General features: G+C 34.1%; 1 protein-coding gene across 8 annotated transcripts in view; it reads left to right on the top strand.

Annotated features, from left to right (window-relative positions):
* Positions 1-585: 585 nt before the first annotated feature.
* ct (homeobox protein, cut) overlaps positions 586-18,676 on the top strand; it is a 381,789-nt gene continuing 363,698 nt past the window's right edge. For 3 of the 8 annotated variants that reach the window (XM_067781272.1, XM_067781273.1, XM_067781265.1), the window contains exons 1-2: positions 5,056-5,634; positions 12,916-13,777. In XM_067781272.1, the coding sequence (XP_067637373.1) occupies positions 13,658-13,777 (120 nt within the window). In that variant the 5' untranslated portion in view covers positions 5,056-5,634; positions 12,916-13,657. The other 5 variants (XM_067781269.1, XM_067781267.1, XM_067781266.1 and 2 more) reach the window with 5 other exon arrangements.

Raw genomic sequence — 18,676 nt, 5'->3', positions numbered from 1 at the left:
TCCTCGAAAGCTGCTAGTATTTGCGGACGGAGCTATTTTGTAACATATGTAAGTCCTAACCTCGTATAATGTTTTTCAGTTTGGTCGTTGTGCAAACTATGGAATCATTTAGTCTATGTGAGGTCCTCATCGACCAGCCAGTTCAACCTAACCTAACCTTTACCCGAAAGATTTCCTATTAAATTTTTGTATTTTTATTTTGCATAGGGTTGTCACTTTACCTTACTTATTCATATGCTCGTTTCTATATTCTGTAGCTATTGGGTTAAAATCGGTCACCCCGGTAGGCAATTTTTATTAAAGGTCAAATCTTGGGCAATAAAAAAAAAATTTTAAAAAGATATTGAAAATAATTTCAAAATTTTCCGTACTGTGACCTACTACATAGGGTAAACATATGTACATACATATATATGTATGTCCATATGTGTATGAATAAATATATGTAGATGTAAATACGTATATTTTTAATGAAAAAGTTCCTTTCCTTTCTTTCAATTCTAGGCATCTCACTTGTACTCAGCATCAATATATAACCAAATAAACCGAATAGGCAGCAAACCAACCGAGTTCAATCTACAAAATACTCAATAAATCCAACAACCACTAATGTATATACGAAAATAAGAAAAAAATTAAACAACAACAACAGTAACATCATATCAAAACATATCAGCACAGTGACAAAAGCGAATAAAAGTAATCAACGACCGTACAGAGCAACCAAGAAGATGTGCGGCCCCAAAACTACAATAACAATAAAACACATATAACATACGCGACAACAACGATGGCGCTCCACCTGATATGCACGCATACACACACAAACAAACAACAACAGACAATCAAGATTAAGATAGCACAGAAGATGTGTACGGGCGTTGTGTGTGTGCGGACGTAAAGTGAGGGACAGCAAAAAAATGTGAAAGAAATCGTAATCGTATTGAATACTAGTTGATGCATGAAAGAACAACAACAACACAAATATAATCAAGAGTTATATGTGTGAAGAAGTTGCGTCGCGTCGGTGCGAGAAAAAATCGGATTTGTGTGCAACATACAGACGCACACATGCTTACATATATAAACATTTAATACACAACCAATACAGTGAGCGGTGTGTCGTCTCCCAGCCCCAACAAATGTGGAGAAAAAAAGGCAAAAAAAAAAAAATGAGAAAAAAGCAATAAAAAATGCGACGATGAAATGATTTCAATTGAATTGTGAGCCACACGCGACAGAATGAAATAGCAAACGAAGCCAAGAGCCGATGCCAAAGTAGTCAAGCAACAAACAACATACAACCAGCCGGCTAAGTCGACAAGCAGCAGCGGCGGCAGCAGCAGGCGATAGCGAACGGGCGAACCCAAACGAACCCCAATCACAAGAACAACAAAAGCAAAGCGCCTACAAAAAAATAAACAAACCAAACAAATATCCATAGCAGGAAAATAATGTGACGAGAGAGAGAAATAAAAACAAATTGAAGGGAATGAATGAATTTCAATACATTGGCAGTGTTGATGATGGCATTGGTGCTGACTGTTACGGCGACGACGAAGACGTAGGCGATGTTAAACACGTTCGACTGGCCGAGGCAGCTCATACTCATCTCCATTATATTTCCATGGAATTGCGAGAGACTCTGCGCTCTTGAAAATCAAACAAATCTACTGCAATAAAATAAAAAAGTAAAAAAAAAAAAAAAACAAATAAAAAAAGCGTAAGAAACCCGATAAAAAACCAGTAACGCCTGTGCCGAGGCCATCGAATATGCAACAAAAATTGAAATGAGATTTGAGTAAACATTTGAGCGCGCGCAATATATTGAGAGCGATTTACAGTAAAAAATTTAAAGACGAATGAGAAAAATTAGTTGGTTCGAAAGAATGTGAGCACACTGTGGTCGTTAAACGAAATGGAAGAAAAAAATAAAAATCCTGCAATGAGGCGGGTGGTAAACTCAAAACACTAAGAGAGCGTAGTAAAGAGCAGGAATGTTGTATAGAAGTGCAAGAATGGGGATGTTGTGGAACAAATACAAAATCATATAAAACGTATAACAGCAGAATAAAAAGTATGGACAAAATTCAATACATTCACCATAGAAATCAAAAGCAAACAATAACAAAAAAAAAAAACACACTCATCAACTAATTTGTGAGCGCAACAGTCAGCTTAAACGAAGGAATAAAACAGCGAACCTGCTAGCAGTAGTGTTATTGTAGTGCAGCAACGTCGGCTGTTACGTTAACAGCGAACGTTTTGTAGGGCGTTGACGCAGTCGCTGGCCGCCGTAAATTGAGTTAATGGTGAGAGCTCTCTTAATAGTCAATAATGAGTGTTTTTCTTGATTGAGAGAAAATTTCAAATTTGTTATTGCTAGTGTCGGCAAAATTTTTTCCCGTGTATGTATGGAGGGTACTGATAGTATTTACGTTGGGGATTGACATATAAATTTTCAGAATTTCTATGAATTTGGTAAATTTGAAATAATTTTAAATTACTTAAAAAAAAAATGGTTTCTTTAACTATGTGAAGGTGCTGTTAAGTCTTGAGTTTGATATTGATTGAATATGCCAAAATTCTTCGAAACTATGCTTTCATTCAAGGAAAATTGGTGTTGGTTCACACGGTTAGAAATTGGGGCCTAAGTTTTTAATCGTTTTTGTCCTGAATTCGAAACCTCACAATTTACAACTATGTATGTATGTTTTTTAATTTTATTCAAATTCAATTTAAAACTTATTTGAATATTATGTCTAAAAACTCAAAATTGCTTTAAAACAAAACCAAACAAGTTTCAAAAATCTAAGAATAAAAACTTGTATATACGTCTGGTTTTAAAATAAACCTAAGTGTTTAAACTTCATGCTGAACACTTTAAAATAAATAACTGTGTTTGTGAAAAGTGCTACATGTCATAAACCAAGCCACCACCCACTAAATTTTTCTTTTTATAATTAACTGCAAGGTTAGACCTCTGTAGTTTCAAGTTAAACCCCAGGCCTGTGCACATATTTTCAGAAAGAGCCCTACAATCTATATTTAAAACCAAATTTGGTTTGGATAGATATGTAGTAGAAGTAAAGTTTCATATTTAGCCTCAAACTTAAACCGTGTGGATCAATAACTACTGCTAGACATCGTCAGTGCAGGACTTATCAACTGCGTCAACTGCCAGACGATGTTAACACTAGCATCCGACTACCTACCCATACTCCTCTCGATGAAGAAATCTGCCGAATGCATCACGTATAAGCGCCGCACTCTCATCAGATTCATAAAATGAAAGTTGGTCGATATACAGCATACACAGGCAATAGGCATAACCATGACGATGATGGTACCGCAACTAAACTCTGGGAAACCAACTAACGAAGTAGGTTTATATAGTCCAATATCTCTCCTATCGCCAGTAGCCAAGACACTTGAGCCGTCCTGCTTACTTATTTCATCGCAAATATGCGGCTTGCCAATCATCACGGCTTCCGAAAATTACATAACACCTACCACCACGCTAAACGCCATCAACACACACAAAAATTGCGGACTGTACGAAGAAATCCACCATAGAACAGTGCGCGTAGCGTTAGACTTGTCAAAATCGTTTGCCAAGGTCAATCACAATACCTTACTGTAAGACTGAAAAGTTTACAATTCCTCCTAGACTGAAAAGTTTACAATTCCTCCTAGTCTTATTTATGTGGTTGGCAGGCATCGTTCCAATCTTTGCCAGTTTTTTCGCAGCACGTAACTTGGCGCCATTACTGACCAAATCCTCCACGACCTTGTTCATCGCGTGGACGAGGCAAATGTCAAAAATATTGGGCATCCACGTCAATGGCATTACGCTACAGACCATCTGGCCTCCCAAAAATATTGAGTATGACGTTCAAGTTTCTCGCTGGCGGCACTTGGGGAAAAGACAAAGAAACGCTCATAACTACTTATAAGGCAATTGGTATGCTACGCGTCACTCAAATAAGCTGCAGTTTATCCGTGATTTCTGCATCTTACAACCTTGTAGATAATGCTCACATCTTGCACCTGTGTGATGACCCGACGCTATAGAAACCCTGCATCAAGCCATGTACATATAAATACATATAAACATACATACATACATGAGAATAAGAAGTGCCACCACTTGCATTGAATTTGCGCTCAGCAACAACGACTCCAATAAAAATCATTTCACATTAAAAACCTTTCTTTTAGCCAGTCACTATTTTTTTCTACTCAATCTCACATATATGTAAACTCATGCATCTACATATGTATGTGTTGACATGCATTTCGAGCGCAGTCATAAATCGAGTCAACGAACGCCGCCAATACTCACTCACAACTCAATGAGCTGAATTAAACCAATATGAGCCCCAAATAGAGTACTTACGCAGTCGATAATGGCTGCACCACTGCAACAGAGAACGCTGTTATTGCCTGCTGAGCGCAAGTATGTAAATGAAATCAAACCAAACTGAAACAAAATATGGATAAGCTACAAAAACCAAAATAAGTAGAAGAAAAGTAAAATCAAAGACAAAATAAAATAGCAGCAAAAAAATTAAGCTAAAAATCAAAGAAATAAAAAGCAGTATGTTAAAAAAAAGCAATAATAATAATAGAAGAGGTAAATATGAAGAGCGCCAATATGATGACGACGCCAATGTTGGGGGCTGAGCGCATATAACGATGAACGAAACGATGATGGAACGATTGGCAACGCTAACTAAATTGTAATAACAACAAACACACACAGCGAACAGCACCAGTTATTAGTGTGTAGTATGATATAGTATTCAAGCAAGAATCGAGCTGAAGAACAAACAATACAACAACAGCAGCAACAACAAAAACAACAGCAAGCACATTGTCAACAACGCCACTAACACACACCTGCATACATATCTACATCCATAATTGTACATTGACGATTTTCGAATAAATGTTGGCCAATACTCCATTGCTGCCGTTTTTCACCTCTTGCTCTACTTAGCCCAGCACTCTCACAAAATTTTTACAACAAATATGTAGCCTCTCTATAACACACACACAACTCTACTATGGTCTTTTTACGCTGCCGACTTCGCTGCTGTTAATACACTGTTCACTGCATTGGCTGGTAATACATACACGGGAGGGTTGTGCGCGCTTCGTTAATGTTCGATTTGTTCAGTCATCAGCCGAATTCGTGACAGGCAACATCTTATTAGATTATAGTTGCGCTGACTGCGTGTGTGCCTGTCTGTATTTGTTTGTTTGTTTGTAATTAATTCATCAATAGGCTTATACGGCACTCTAGCAAGCCTGATCGGACAAATGATTGATTGATAATCAAGGTTTGGAAAATTAAAAGAAACTGTGAATTTTACGTAGTGCGTGCAAAAGTCGGTTAAAAAGTGTTTGATTAATTATTTATTTTCAATAATTAAATCAATAGCAACAACACGCTAAAGTTAGTGTAAACAAAATGCATACAAAAAATTTAAACAACTTTATGAAAATTTACAAAAAAAATTAAATAAACAAAACAAAAGCGTTTGCATGCTTGCAACAAAAATACGTTAAATAGTGGGCGTGCTTCAAATATATGAAGCTATTAAATGCTGTTTATATACATATTTACAGGTGTGTGTGTTTGTATACATATTTAGGTGTTAGTAGTGTGAAACAATGCAAACAATAACACAAACAAATAAAAGTTACAAAATAAACAACTTCTTACTTGAAATAAAAAAAAATTAAAAAAAAGTGCGACGGTAAAAATTTTAAGTCAAAAATTACGCAAACAGCACTAAACTGGAATATTCATTTATAAACTGTGTACATGATTAACTTTAACATTTAAAAGGAAAATTCAGTACACAAATTTCCGTAATATTTTTTTCTTTTTTGCTGTTTTTCTTTATTTTACTTGATCCTGAACGGAAAAACAATATTGTTTGCCCGTACGAAGAACCATTTTCTGACATTAAAAATCGACAAAAACTACGAAAATAAGTTTTAAGTAAAAAAAATTAACAAGTTTTTAAATAAATAAATTTTATAACGGAAACAATTTTTTGTATCGTTCTGAATGAAGATAATGAAGGAAAATTGCAAACAACGAAAGAATAAGAAAACAAAAATAACAAAAAAATAAAAATTGGAAATTTTGTGTATTGATTTCGGACGAGTAGATACAGCATTTCGTTACACCTATAAAATGCATATAAAAATTGTAAAGCTTGGTTTACAATTCCTTTTTTTTTCTAGTAACACTACGAGCTCACACAGTAAGGTGCTAAAGAACCAGCCAGTTCAAGTCAACCTAACCTTAGAATTTTGAGCTACAACTTCAAAAAAATTACAACTTTTCACAGTTGTTGCTGTTGTAGCGTTAAAGATATCTTTTCACTAGAAACTATATTTAATATTTTCTTTTTGTGTAACCGTCATAACAAATGATTTAACGGATCATGAGGACTGCAAAAAATAGAAAAAAATATTAGGAACTTACGAAGCGCCGTTCAGGTTTCCAAATTCAACAAAATTACGCTTTGATACGAAAAGTGATCTCAAATCGATAAAAAAAATTTCATTTGTAGTTCGTATAAAAGTTACAAGTTACGTTATTTTCATCAAAAAATATAAACATATTTTTTTTTTCAATAGTTTTCATCTTATTTTTTCAAACGAAAAAATTTCGTTTTGCTGCTATCAAAAAAAAATTGTTTACAGTTGGGATTTTTGTTCCAAATTTGTTTGCCAATTTCTCAAAAAATTTCAAATTGTTTCCCTCTGTTTCTCTTAAATTTTAATGTCAATGTTTCAAACAAATAAATTTAATTTTGTTGATATCAAAAAAAATTTCGTTTACGAGTTTGAATATTTTCTTTTCAAATATTTTTCAGCTTTCCTGAAAAATCTCAGATACCGAAAAAAACGTCATTTTCAAATCGACTCCACGAATACTGAATAGTTTTAGAAAAAATTGCGTAAATATTGTTTAGCAAATATTGAGATCAATATTTTATATTTAAATTTTAAATTGAATTTAAAAAAATTTCTATAAAATACTCATATCAAATATACATAAAAGGAGCAACTGAGACACATTTTGGAGTAAAAGCAATATTCCAACAAAAAAAATTGTATGTAAAATAAAATCATTTTAGTTCAGTTTTTAAAGCAAAAAAAAGAGAATTAAAAAAATGTTACATATAAAAAGTAATAAAATATTTGTACATGTAAAAAAAAGTTTAACTCAGGCTTGTATAAATGTAATTTGTACCTAACCTATTGGTAACACAAAAAAAAAAAATAAATCTGTTTCGTTGTTATCAAAAACGAAATCCAAAAAAAACTTTGTATTTCTTTGATATACCGAAGTTTGACCTTTTCTTGAGCAAATTTTAGGTGGAAAAAACTACTCAAACTCGAAAAGAAATTTGTTTTACATTGTTTTTGATATCAGCAAAACAAAATGTTTACGTTTGAAGAAATAATGGTAAAGTTAATAAAAAAATGAAAAAAAAATATTTTTATGCTTTTTAAATGAAAATAACGCAGGCTTATTTAAGCGTTTTTAAAAATAGCTTTGGAAAAACAATAGCAAGTTTTAAACTTTATAAAAAATTTAAGATTATAAAAGTTTAAAATTAAAAAAAAAAGTAAAAAAAATTTAATTGAAAAGAAAGTTGCTTAAAAATATTAGTAAACGCATTCCAACTCTTAAATAATTTTTTGGGAAAAATAATTACAAAGTTAAAAATCCTCAAAAAGCAGGCGAAAGTTGAGCAAACCCTTAAATATATAAAGAAAAATTTTAACTTAAAACTTATTTAAGATATTTTTTTTATTTAATTATCGAGACAGGCTCAAATTGCTCTTTAAATTTTTTTTTTTGCAAATTTTGTGATTTTTTTCTAATATAATTTTTTTTTTTAATTATACCGAATTTCGGCGAAAAAAAACTTAAAATAACTATAAGCAAACGAAAAATAATACAAAATTTATATTTGAAAAAAAATATATAATTTTATTTTTCAATTTTCTCAAATTTTTTGCAAAATAATCTCAATTTTAGCTATTTAGCAACTTCAAGGTCTTAGTTTACTTTCATATTTACTTGAACATTTTTTTCACATTATTAGAATTTTTTTCATTTTTTTACTATATTTTTTTTTTCACTTAAAAAGTTTTGAAAATAGTAATTAGCTTGCAATTTCCTTATATAAAAAAATCGTTTAGTGTTAAATAACAAAGTTTGACTGTGACCAAACCATTATTATGAACAATTTTTTTAAACTTCCCAAAAAGAAAAAAAAAAGAAAAAAACCGTGCAGCTGAGTATACAATATTCGCTCACACCCACACTTAAACGCCTTTACTTGGTATTAATGGCATTGACTAGCGCAATATTTAATTTATTTAGTGCCTGAAAGGAAATTTTTTTTAAATACTGATTGTTAAAACGCCGACGGCAAATGCGTTAACAAGTACAACGGTCTTAAAATACCAAATTCAAGCAGCTGAAATGCCAGCAAAGATATATCAACTATTGCAACAACAAACACAAAATATTAATAGTGGTAGTCGGAATAAGTTATAATTTGAAAAATTCCATGGTTACAAAAACATTTCAGAAAAAATTGATAAATTTTAAAAAGTGTATGCTGTGAAATTGAAAGAATGCTGATTGGCTTTAAATATCCCAGTTTTTGGTTGTTGTTGTGTTTATAGTGTTGCCCATTTTGTGACCAAAAGGGAATCAAAGAAAAGGGCTGGACCATAGCTAGTGTTGTTCCCATACGAGTAACTACGAGTATATACTTAATACACGAGTACTTTACCTCGCAAATGCAATTACATTATCAAGTAACGAGTACATGGCTACTGTATTGAGATATGGATTACTCAAGTCAAACACGGCCTCCGGTACTTTTGTAAGTTTTGCTCCGACAACTCTAGCCATACTATATATTAAGATTTTCTAGATTTGTCAATTATGAGCGCGCATATAAAAGTGCTTCAAGCTGTATATTGCTTTCCGCTCATAAATTCGCTTCCAAAAAAAATCGCGAATTTTGGAATTTTTATAAAAAATCACCATTATTAATTGGCATTTAACCGCCTAGACGATTTTAGCGGCACGTAATAAGGCAATCCAAAAGTTCTGTGCTCCAAATACGGATGCCGATTGGAATGATTTCTGAGCTTTCTTCAGAATTTGGCGTACGGTAAAAATCTGGTCGATAGTAGATTTACCAGGCCTAAAGCCGCACTGATAAGTCCCAAGCAGTTCGTAGACTTTGGCCTTTCGTCTTTCATGTAAAGAAATGATACCAAACAAGTAAGGAAGCCTAAGTTCGGGTGTAACCGAACATTACATACTCAGCTGCCAAATTACAGCTTGCAAAACTATTAAATATTACCTTATTTTAAAAGTGGACGGTGCCACGCCCGTTGCCCAAAATTTTACTAATTTTCTATTCTGCGTCATAAGGTCAACCCTCCTACCAAGTTTCATCGATTTATCCGTCTTTGGTAATGGATTATCGCACTTTTGCGGTTTTTCGAAATTTTCGATATCGAAAAAGTGGCGTGGTTATAGTCCGATTTCGTTCATTTTAAATAGCGATCTGAGTGCCCAGGAACTTACATATCAAATTTCATTAAGATACCTCAAGATTTGCTCAAGTTATCGTGTTTACGGACAGACGGCGGACATGGCTAAATGAATTTCTTTTATCTCGATTAGTTTATGCCGCTACGGGGTACCGTTATGCGAACAAAATTAATATACTCTGTGAGTACTGCTCAGCTGAGTATAAAAATTTATAGATTTTGAGAAAATTAAGTTACGCTCATGAACTAACCAACACATGTACATTTAACAAGACTTACGTGAAATTTAAAATAAATCTAAGGAATGTAAGGGAATAGTGCAGTTTTTGGGGCGCTCAAGTACAAAAGATCCTGCAAAAAAAAACTGGTAGACTGTGCCGAAAAAAATCGGTAGCGACTACGGAAAAGAAATGGAAGCCTCGATCGAAAAATTTGCAAGGCTAAACAGAAAAAAATATAAGTAAATATACAATCTGTCTGTTTATTTGTCAGCCATTCTCGCCGAAGGCTTGTCGTCATATGTTTTACTTTTTTTTGGATTTGAAATGAAAATGAATTAACGATTCTAAAGTAGCTCCGAAATCTTTCTGAGGTGGTACCCAATTGATCTCGAAAACTTTTCTAGAATGGTTCCAAAAAATTCCACAACAATCCCGAAATATTTAATTTATAGAACCGAAGTGGTTCGCAAATGCCTCCAAAACATGATTTCAAAAAAGTTCCGTAAGGATTCAAAGCAGACAAGCAGTATTCCCAAAAAGTTCCGAAAATAGTGCGTGGGAAAAGGAGAGGCTGCCCTGCCTACTTTTTCACAATCCTTAGACCTCAGTATGTACGACCTAGATACCAAATATTATTGGCTAGCTTAAATAGGCACAAATCTAAAAAGGAGTTTAAAAAAACGTTTCCTTTTAGCTGAGAAAATGTATTGATGAGTTACAATTATAAAAAAAAAAAAATAGAAAAAGAGTGATCAAATATGAACGAGCGAATAAGCCAAACGTTATTTCGGTATAAATTTTATTTTGAAGAAATCGTGAATATATGAAAAAGTTCGTTGCGTTAAAAGTGACAAATAATTCTATAAGTTTTAAGAAAAGCGTGTTCAACATTTTCAACTTACAATTGATGAAAAAGAAATAAATTTTACCATAGGTTTTGCTGAATTTAGAGAGAAAGATAAATTTTGAATTTATCCATAAGGAGTTTTTTAGATTACTGAGCCCGAATCGTCTTTTACGGATCACATATCGAAAAACAGTTTAACTCAAACGATAAATATGAATCCGTCAAATTCGTTCGTTATTCGTAAAAATGATAATAAGTTATCGTTCTTAGGAGTATGAGTTTTTAGACCGATTCAACATTTCAGAGCTATTGTGATTTAAAAAATTGTTTACGATCGCGGATCGTAAAACACGGTTTGATCACGGATCAAAATACAGTCAGAAATTTATATAACTTTAAACACTCAGAATCAGATGTATCAAGCAAACGGCAGTTCCTACTTCTCAGAGTGCAAATGGAAGTGCTGTAATATCAATACCAAAGAAACCAAAGCAGCTTTTTGTAATAATAATAAAGCAAAAATCGATCGAATTTCTGAATGGAACTAAACACATTTTAGTTTCTACTAACAGAAGCCACCCTTTAATGAAACTTCTTATACAGACCCAACTCAGAACGGTTCGGCAAGGTTTTCTACTCAAAGCTTTGGTTAAAACTTGAGCGTATTGGTTTTCCATTAATTCTCTTGCGTATCCAACGCTTCCTACTACCTAAAAGATAGAACACGAAAAGTAATATTTAGGGACCGCTTATCATGTTAAATTGATGTTACTTTCGGGTGTGCCGCAAGAAAGCCATTTCGGCACTTTATTTTATTTTTTTTTTTTTTTTGAAGCTCAAGAGCTGGCATGGAAAGTTTGCAAGAATTTCAGTAAGGTTAGTTTCTTTTAGATTAGGCGTCGGCTGCATTTTAGTTATGGAAACTATGTTTAGAATCAGCACTGAGCATTGGCACTGAACGAGGAAATAAAATGTAAAACTACTATCCGGACCCGTGAGCATCTTGCGCAACAAATATAAAGATATCATATCAAATATCAACAGAAATCAGCTGTTCCATCAATCATTCATCTAGCAATAAAAACTTACATGCGATTGCGCTGCCATCTGGCGAATGTTAGCAACTGCCGGTAATGCAGTGTTAGTTATAATCAAATATTCACAATAGTGCCATAGTACAAATTGTGTGCTCCCAATCGTTTATTTTTAACAAATTGTTCTAATAAAATATAGCTAAACAAAAGCACTACGACCAATAATGCGCAAAGCTCGCTAATAGCACGAATTTCCATCTTTACAACCAAAATTTTATTTATACATTTGGATTCCAAATAAGAGCGAAAAAGGGAGCTGCACATAAAAACAGCAATTAGAAATAATATATAAGATATTTTCGTGATCAGACTACTGATTAGCGGTGCACTTGCAGTCAGCAGCTCCACTGAAAGAAATAAGCTGGTAATATCAACCGAATTACAAGTCAATTCAACCGATATTTCTGCCAATTTTTATGCAACGCAAATATGTGCTGAATTAGCATCGCACATATTGTTATTTCTGAATTGATCTTTTCAACAGTCAACGATTTTAATGTTGCTTTTTCCAGGCCGACCTTGAACCCCTTGATTTTCGGTGTAATAGGCGTAGCACGCTACTATCACAATACGGTGGGCGCCTAGTCTGTTTACCAATATCACCCCAAGAACACAAATGAAAACTGTTAAATGAACAGGCCATAAGCATAAGTTTCTCTTTAAAATTAGCTGATGCATATGCATTCTATTAACATTTGCTCGCTGTTGAAATGACAAGTGAAACCAGTTATTTTAACGGAAAATTTAGTTAGATTGTTCGAGAATCTGTCATTTTTACAGAATACTGCTATATTGATATCAAAAATTTTTATTCTGTTGACAATACTATACGAGTACAAGTTTGTCCTCTTGACAAAAAAAAAAGCTCCTTTGAATTAATCATAATGCAATCAACTTTATTGAATAACTGTTAATTAAAGAACAACAAACCTGATTGTTTGAGTTTACTAGCCTCATTTTTTTCGGTGTAACAAAAATATGTACGGAGACTCTTGGTTGGGTATAGTCATATCTTACAATTTCATCTAACCATGAATAAGACTATCCAACAAAAAGTTAAAAAAAAAAATCTACATAATATATGCAATATTTAATTGTTTTGAAAATTTCTTCTTCTTATCATATGCTCTTATTACAGTTGAAAAAAAATCTAAAGAAAAAACATTCTGCCTTATAAATGGCCAAAGTTAGACAGCGATTGAAATTCAAAGTAAGACGTGACATGCAAAGCGAAACTTGAACAGTGCAAAACAAATGAAGAAAAAATAATGAAAAGTGCAAACAAATTGCGAATTTGTGAAAAATAAACAAACAGAAATGATTTCGAAAAAGTGAAAGAGATAAAAAAGTAAGAAGAAGCAGCAGTAATTCAAGCTGCCCAAAAGCCTGAGCAAAACAAAAAAATAAAAACATAACAATCAAACAGTAAACAAAAATCAGACAAAATAACTAAAAAACGTCAACTTCAGCTAAGTAAAACAAAAACAATAACGCGTGCCACAACGCCAGCAAAAACGGCAACAACAACGACAACAACATTTGTTGCCGCTGCCAGTGCGGATGTTGCAGCTGCTGCTGGTGCTGGTACAGCACCCACAACAAACATAACAACAGCAATAACACTACCACCAACAACAGCAGCAACGACAACAACAACAACAACCACAGCAACGGCAACACTTTTAAATGCAAATGCAAGTGATAAACATAAGTTTAGTACTAACAATAACAATAACAACAATTTATTAGCATTAACTACTGCTAATGCACAATTTAATAAATTAAATAACATTAATAATAGCAACAATAATAACAATAAGTACAACAACAATCAAAATCTGTTATCATCAGAATTATTATTAGCCGCTAGCAGCCACCGAATGCAGCCACAAGTGCCGCAAGCCGCTGGGGCAGTCGATATGGATTTGACGGCTGTTCAATCGATGGATTGGTTTTTCAAAAAGGAGCAATTTTATTTATTGGCACAATTTTTACAACAGGTAAGTTTGTAAATAATTTTTTTTTGTAATAATATTGTATTTATTAAAGTTGCGCATTAGGGTGGTGCTGAAAAAAGGCAAGAAACGTAGTAGGGTTAATGTTAAAAAAAATGCAACTCCGTATCCTAATGTCTTCAGTAGGTAAGCCATACAAAGGAAGGTAACAAATTGAAAATTTGTTCATAGAAGGCAGAGAGAGTTAGAAATTTGAGCCTAAGGGGTAAATTATGTACAACACAACCTGACGCAACATGACTCTAAATCAATAGAAAGGGTTGGGTCTACTATTTACTGTGTTGCTCCAGAGATAAGTATACCCTACAGACTGCCACTTTACTGCAGCGTCTTTTTGGTCAGAAATCAGAGCCGTGGAGAAAGCAACAGTAATTCCGGAAAGTGTGCTTACGCTGAGTCGCGTCAATATACATATTGATAGTCAGGCGGCGATCAAGGCAATAATTTCACACAGTGCTTCATCAAGAAGTGTACTGAAATACAAAGAAGCATTGTAAAAACTTCGCTCAGGCCGGACCATACATCTGTAATGGGCTGCCGGTCATAAAGGGATGGAAGGCAACGAAAAGGTGGATGATTTGGCAAAGGACGTTGGAGCACTCGTTGAAGCAAAGGCAGATGCCCCAATCCCTTTGTGAGTTATCAAAAGCAGGCAGGAGTTGCATGCAGGAAAGGCGTAGACAAAAACGCGGGGCTGCAAAATGCCCAAGATCATGTGCAAAACTCACGAAGTTAGACTCACAAAGTTGCTCATATCCCAAAGAGAGCTGTTTTAAAGCGCACGATGAGCAAAATAAGTGGACATTGCCTTCTGGCTTCATTTGCTTTTAAATAAAGCCTTGTTAGTAACAGCAGGTCTAGAACGTGCAAACTGCACGAAAAAACTGTTGAAAACGTTCTGTGTTCGTGTCCTGAGCTCGCGAGGTCAAGGCTGCAGCTCCTAAGCGCGGCAGAGTTGCCAGATCTCGAAGGAGCAATTAAGATAGGTCCAGTATTCTAGTATTTACCAAGAGGATGGAGTTATTCAATAAATACATAAGTGACTTATTTTGTTTTGTTGATTTTCCGACAGGGTGGATAAATAATGTATATTGCAACGATTTTCTGATATCCCTTTCAAATTAGCTTCGAGACAAACCGGGTTCGGTGTTGTGCCATCATCAGTGTCGATTTTCGTTCTGAACTGAAATTTGACAAGGGATGACGGAAAATCGTTCTAATATACATCATCTATAAATAAGTCCTGGTGCCTAATAGGGATTTTTCCGTGTGTTAGTCAAACAAATTTTGGTAACTCTGTGGACTCATTCAGTTAAAGTAAAGTCTTTATTGACCGACCAATTCAACCTAACTTATGTGAAGTGGTGGTAGCGTGCTCTGCTTACACACCGAAGTTCTTGTGCTCAAATCCCGCGCAAAGCAACATCAAAAATTTTAAAAAAGAGTTTTACAATTAAAAAAAGTTTTGCTAAGCGCCGTTGTCCCTCGGCAGTGGTTTGGCAAATACTTATCAGCTACTCAGTGAAATATCACCTGCCTTGTAGGAAGCTGCCGCTAGGAGTCGGCATAAAATACATATGTAGGGAATACTAATTGGTAGGGAAAATCGAAAATAACCAAAACGCTTTTTAAAAGAGAATCTCGGACTAAATCTGCTTGGAGGCAAATTGCGCAAAGTATTTTTTTTTTTTTTGTAATTTTTTTTTTTTTTTGCTTTTGCTAATTTCTTTGCTTTTTGCCTTTGTTTGCTTTGAAGCCTATAAAAATTAAAAAAAAAAAACTGCATTCACTTTCGCCGCTGACGCATGCAAAATGATTGATTGTTCAACTTGATAAAGCAATTTAATAAAAACTTGCAAGCGCAAAAATTACGATTATATCATCACCTTAAGCCTTAGCTTAACACTTAAAATAAATTTATAATTAATTAATATGCAATCAATTGACAATTGGCAACAGAAATATGCAAAATCATATTGAGCCAACTCAGTACACATACATACATGCATACTTTATTAAAAACCACACAGACTGCCTGCCTTCACTTCATCCCCTTCCTAACCAACTATACGACTGATCGTTGTATCTATCTCTAGCACTTTTGCGGCGCAATTAGCGTATCTCGTCAACACAAAACCGCCAGCAACTTCAATGCAATTTCTCAATTCATTTTCCAATGTAATTACTCAATTCAGCAACTTATAGATGCCACCAACCGACAGAACGACCGGTTGGTTGACGGATGCGTGTGCTTTTTTCACTTTGAACGCCGCATAATTATTTACAGTAAATTTTGCCGATTTCGTTAGAGGGAAGAAATCTTGGAAAAAGTGAGGAGCAGGAATGTGCAAATTATAACAAAAAAAAAAAAAAAAAAAACTAAAAAACAGTTGTTTAGATGTGAAAAGTGATTCTGCATATACTTTGCTTTTTTTTATAAGCGTCTAGACTTTAAACATGCAACCGTCTTGGATTTAGCATAGATATTGACTTAAATACGTCTGCCTATATGGTTGACACCTTTCATTTACAAATTTACAATACAATTTTGGTTGTTGCATTATTGTAAATATGTATGTATATAAGTTTGCACGTCGAAAAACCGCAGCAGACAATTTGGCCGTAAGCCAATAGAAAAAAAAAAAATACAACAAGCAAACAACAAATAAAATCCCTCACCAAAACATAAATGCATTTCTATTTACACAAATTAAAAGAAAAAAAACAAAAACAAGTAAGGAAGGCTAAGTTCGGATGTAACCGAACATTACATACTCAGCTGAGAGCTTTGGAGACAAAATAAGGGAAAATCATCATTTAGCAAAATGAACCAAGGGTAACCCTGGAATGTGTTTGTATGACATGTATGTATATCAAAAGAAAGGTGTTAATGATTATTTAAAACGTAGTGGGCCTTAGGTCTATAAGTGGACGCCTTTTCGAGATATCGCAATAAGGGTGGACCAGGGGTGACTCTAGAATGTGTTTGTACGATATGGGTATCAAATTAAAAGTATTAATGACGGTTTTAAAAGGGAGTAACCCTTAGTTGTATATGTGAAGGCGTTTTCGAGATATCGACCAAAATGTTGACCAGGGTGACCCAGAACATCTTCTGTCGGGTACCGCTAATTTATTTATATATGTCATACCACGAACAGTATACCTGCCAAGATTCCAAGGGCTTTTTAATTCGCCCTGCAGAACTTTTTCATTTCATTCTACTTAATAAGGTAGGTGTCACAACGATTTTCAAAGTTTTTTCTAAAGTTATATTTTGCGTCAATAAACCATTCCAATTACCATGTTTCATCTCTGTTTTCATATTTGGTAAAGAATTATGGCATTTTATTCATTTTTCGTAATTTTCGATATCGGAAAAGTGGGCGTGGTCATTGTCGGATTTCAGCCATTTTTTATACCAACACAAAGTGAGTTCAGATAAGTACGTGAACTGAGTTTAGTTAAGACATATCGTTTTTTGCTTAAGTTATCGTGTTAACTGCCGAGCGGAAGGATAGACGGTCGACTGTGTATAAAAACTGGGCGTCGCTTCAACCGATTTCGCCCAATTTCACAGAAAAGAATCTATGTCCCTACCAAATTTCACAAGGATTGGTAAATTTTTGTTCGACTTATGGCATTAAAAGTATTCTAGACGAATTAAATGAAAAAGGGCGGAGTTACGCCCATTTTGAAATTTTCCTTTATCTTTGTATTTTGTTGCACCATATCATTACTGGAGTCGAATGTTGACATAATTTACTTTTATACTGTAAAGATATTAAATTTTTTGTTAAAATTTGACTTTAAAAAATTCTTTTTTTAAAGTGGGCGTGTTCGTCATCCGATTTCGCTAATTTTTATTTAGCACACATATAGTAATAGGAGTAACGTGCCTACCAAATTTCAACATGATATCTTCAACGACTGCAAAATTACAGCTTGCAAAACTTTTAAATTACCTTCTTTTAAAAGTGGGCGGTGCCACCCCCATTGTACAAAAATTTTCTAATTTTCTATTTTACGTCATAAGGTAAACGCACCTACCAAGTTTCATCGCTTTATCCGTCTTTGGTAATGAATTATCGCACTTTTTCGGTTTTTCGAAATTTTCGATATCGAAAAAGTGGCGTGGTTGTAGTCCGATTTCGTTCATTTTAAATAGCGATCTGGATGAGCGCCCAGAAACATACATACCAAATTTCATCAAGATACCTCAAAATTTACTCAAGTTATCGTGTTTACAGACGGACGGACGCACGGACATGGCTAAAATGAATTTCTTTTTTCACCCAGATCATTTTGATATATGGAAGTCTATATCTATCTCGATTAGTTTATGCCGTTACAGATTACCGTTATGCGAACAAAGTTAATATACTCTGTGAGCTCTGCTCAGCTGAGTATAAAAAACATACAATAATATATATCTTCTGTATCTACAACACTCCATGCCTACTTGTCTAGCTGCTCCAGCCGGTGGGTCGGCCGCGCTTTCGTTGTGTGTGTGTGTTGTAACTATTTTTAAAGACCCTTCATTAGAATTCTTACTTGAAAAGATCGCATAAATTTAAATTTTTGAAGTTAATTACGTTGCAAATATTGATTTTGCAGTTTTGATTTTGCCTATGGAATGAAGGGTGTTTCTGTATGTGTGTGTGTGTTTGTATGCAGTGATAGTTTGTAAGTCAAAAGGCAGAAGATGGCGTTAGCTGTCAGTGCAAGGTGTAAGTTTTTATTTTAAATTTAAAAAAAAAAATGTTCATTTTGTAACTTTTTTGTGTCTTCTTAATTTGACATTGGCAACTGAGATTGTTATAATGGGCGAGTGAAAATTCGTGGAAATTGTGGATTGATTAGGAAATTCTTTAAAAAGAAGAA

Source organism: Eurosta solidaginis, chromosome 4 (genome assembly GCF_040869045.1).
Source record: "Eurosta solidaginis isolate ZX-2024a chromosome 4, ASM4086904v1, whole genome shotgun sequence".
Lineage (NCBI taxonomy): Eukaryota > Metazoa > Arthropoda > Insecta > Diptera > Tephritidae > Eurosta > Eurosta solidaginis.
This window is presented reverse-complemented; position numbering and strand designations above follow the sequence as displayed.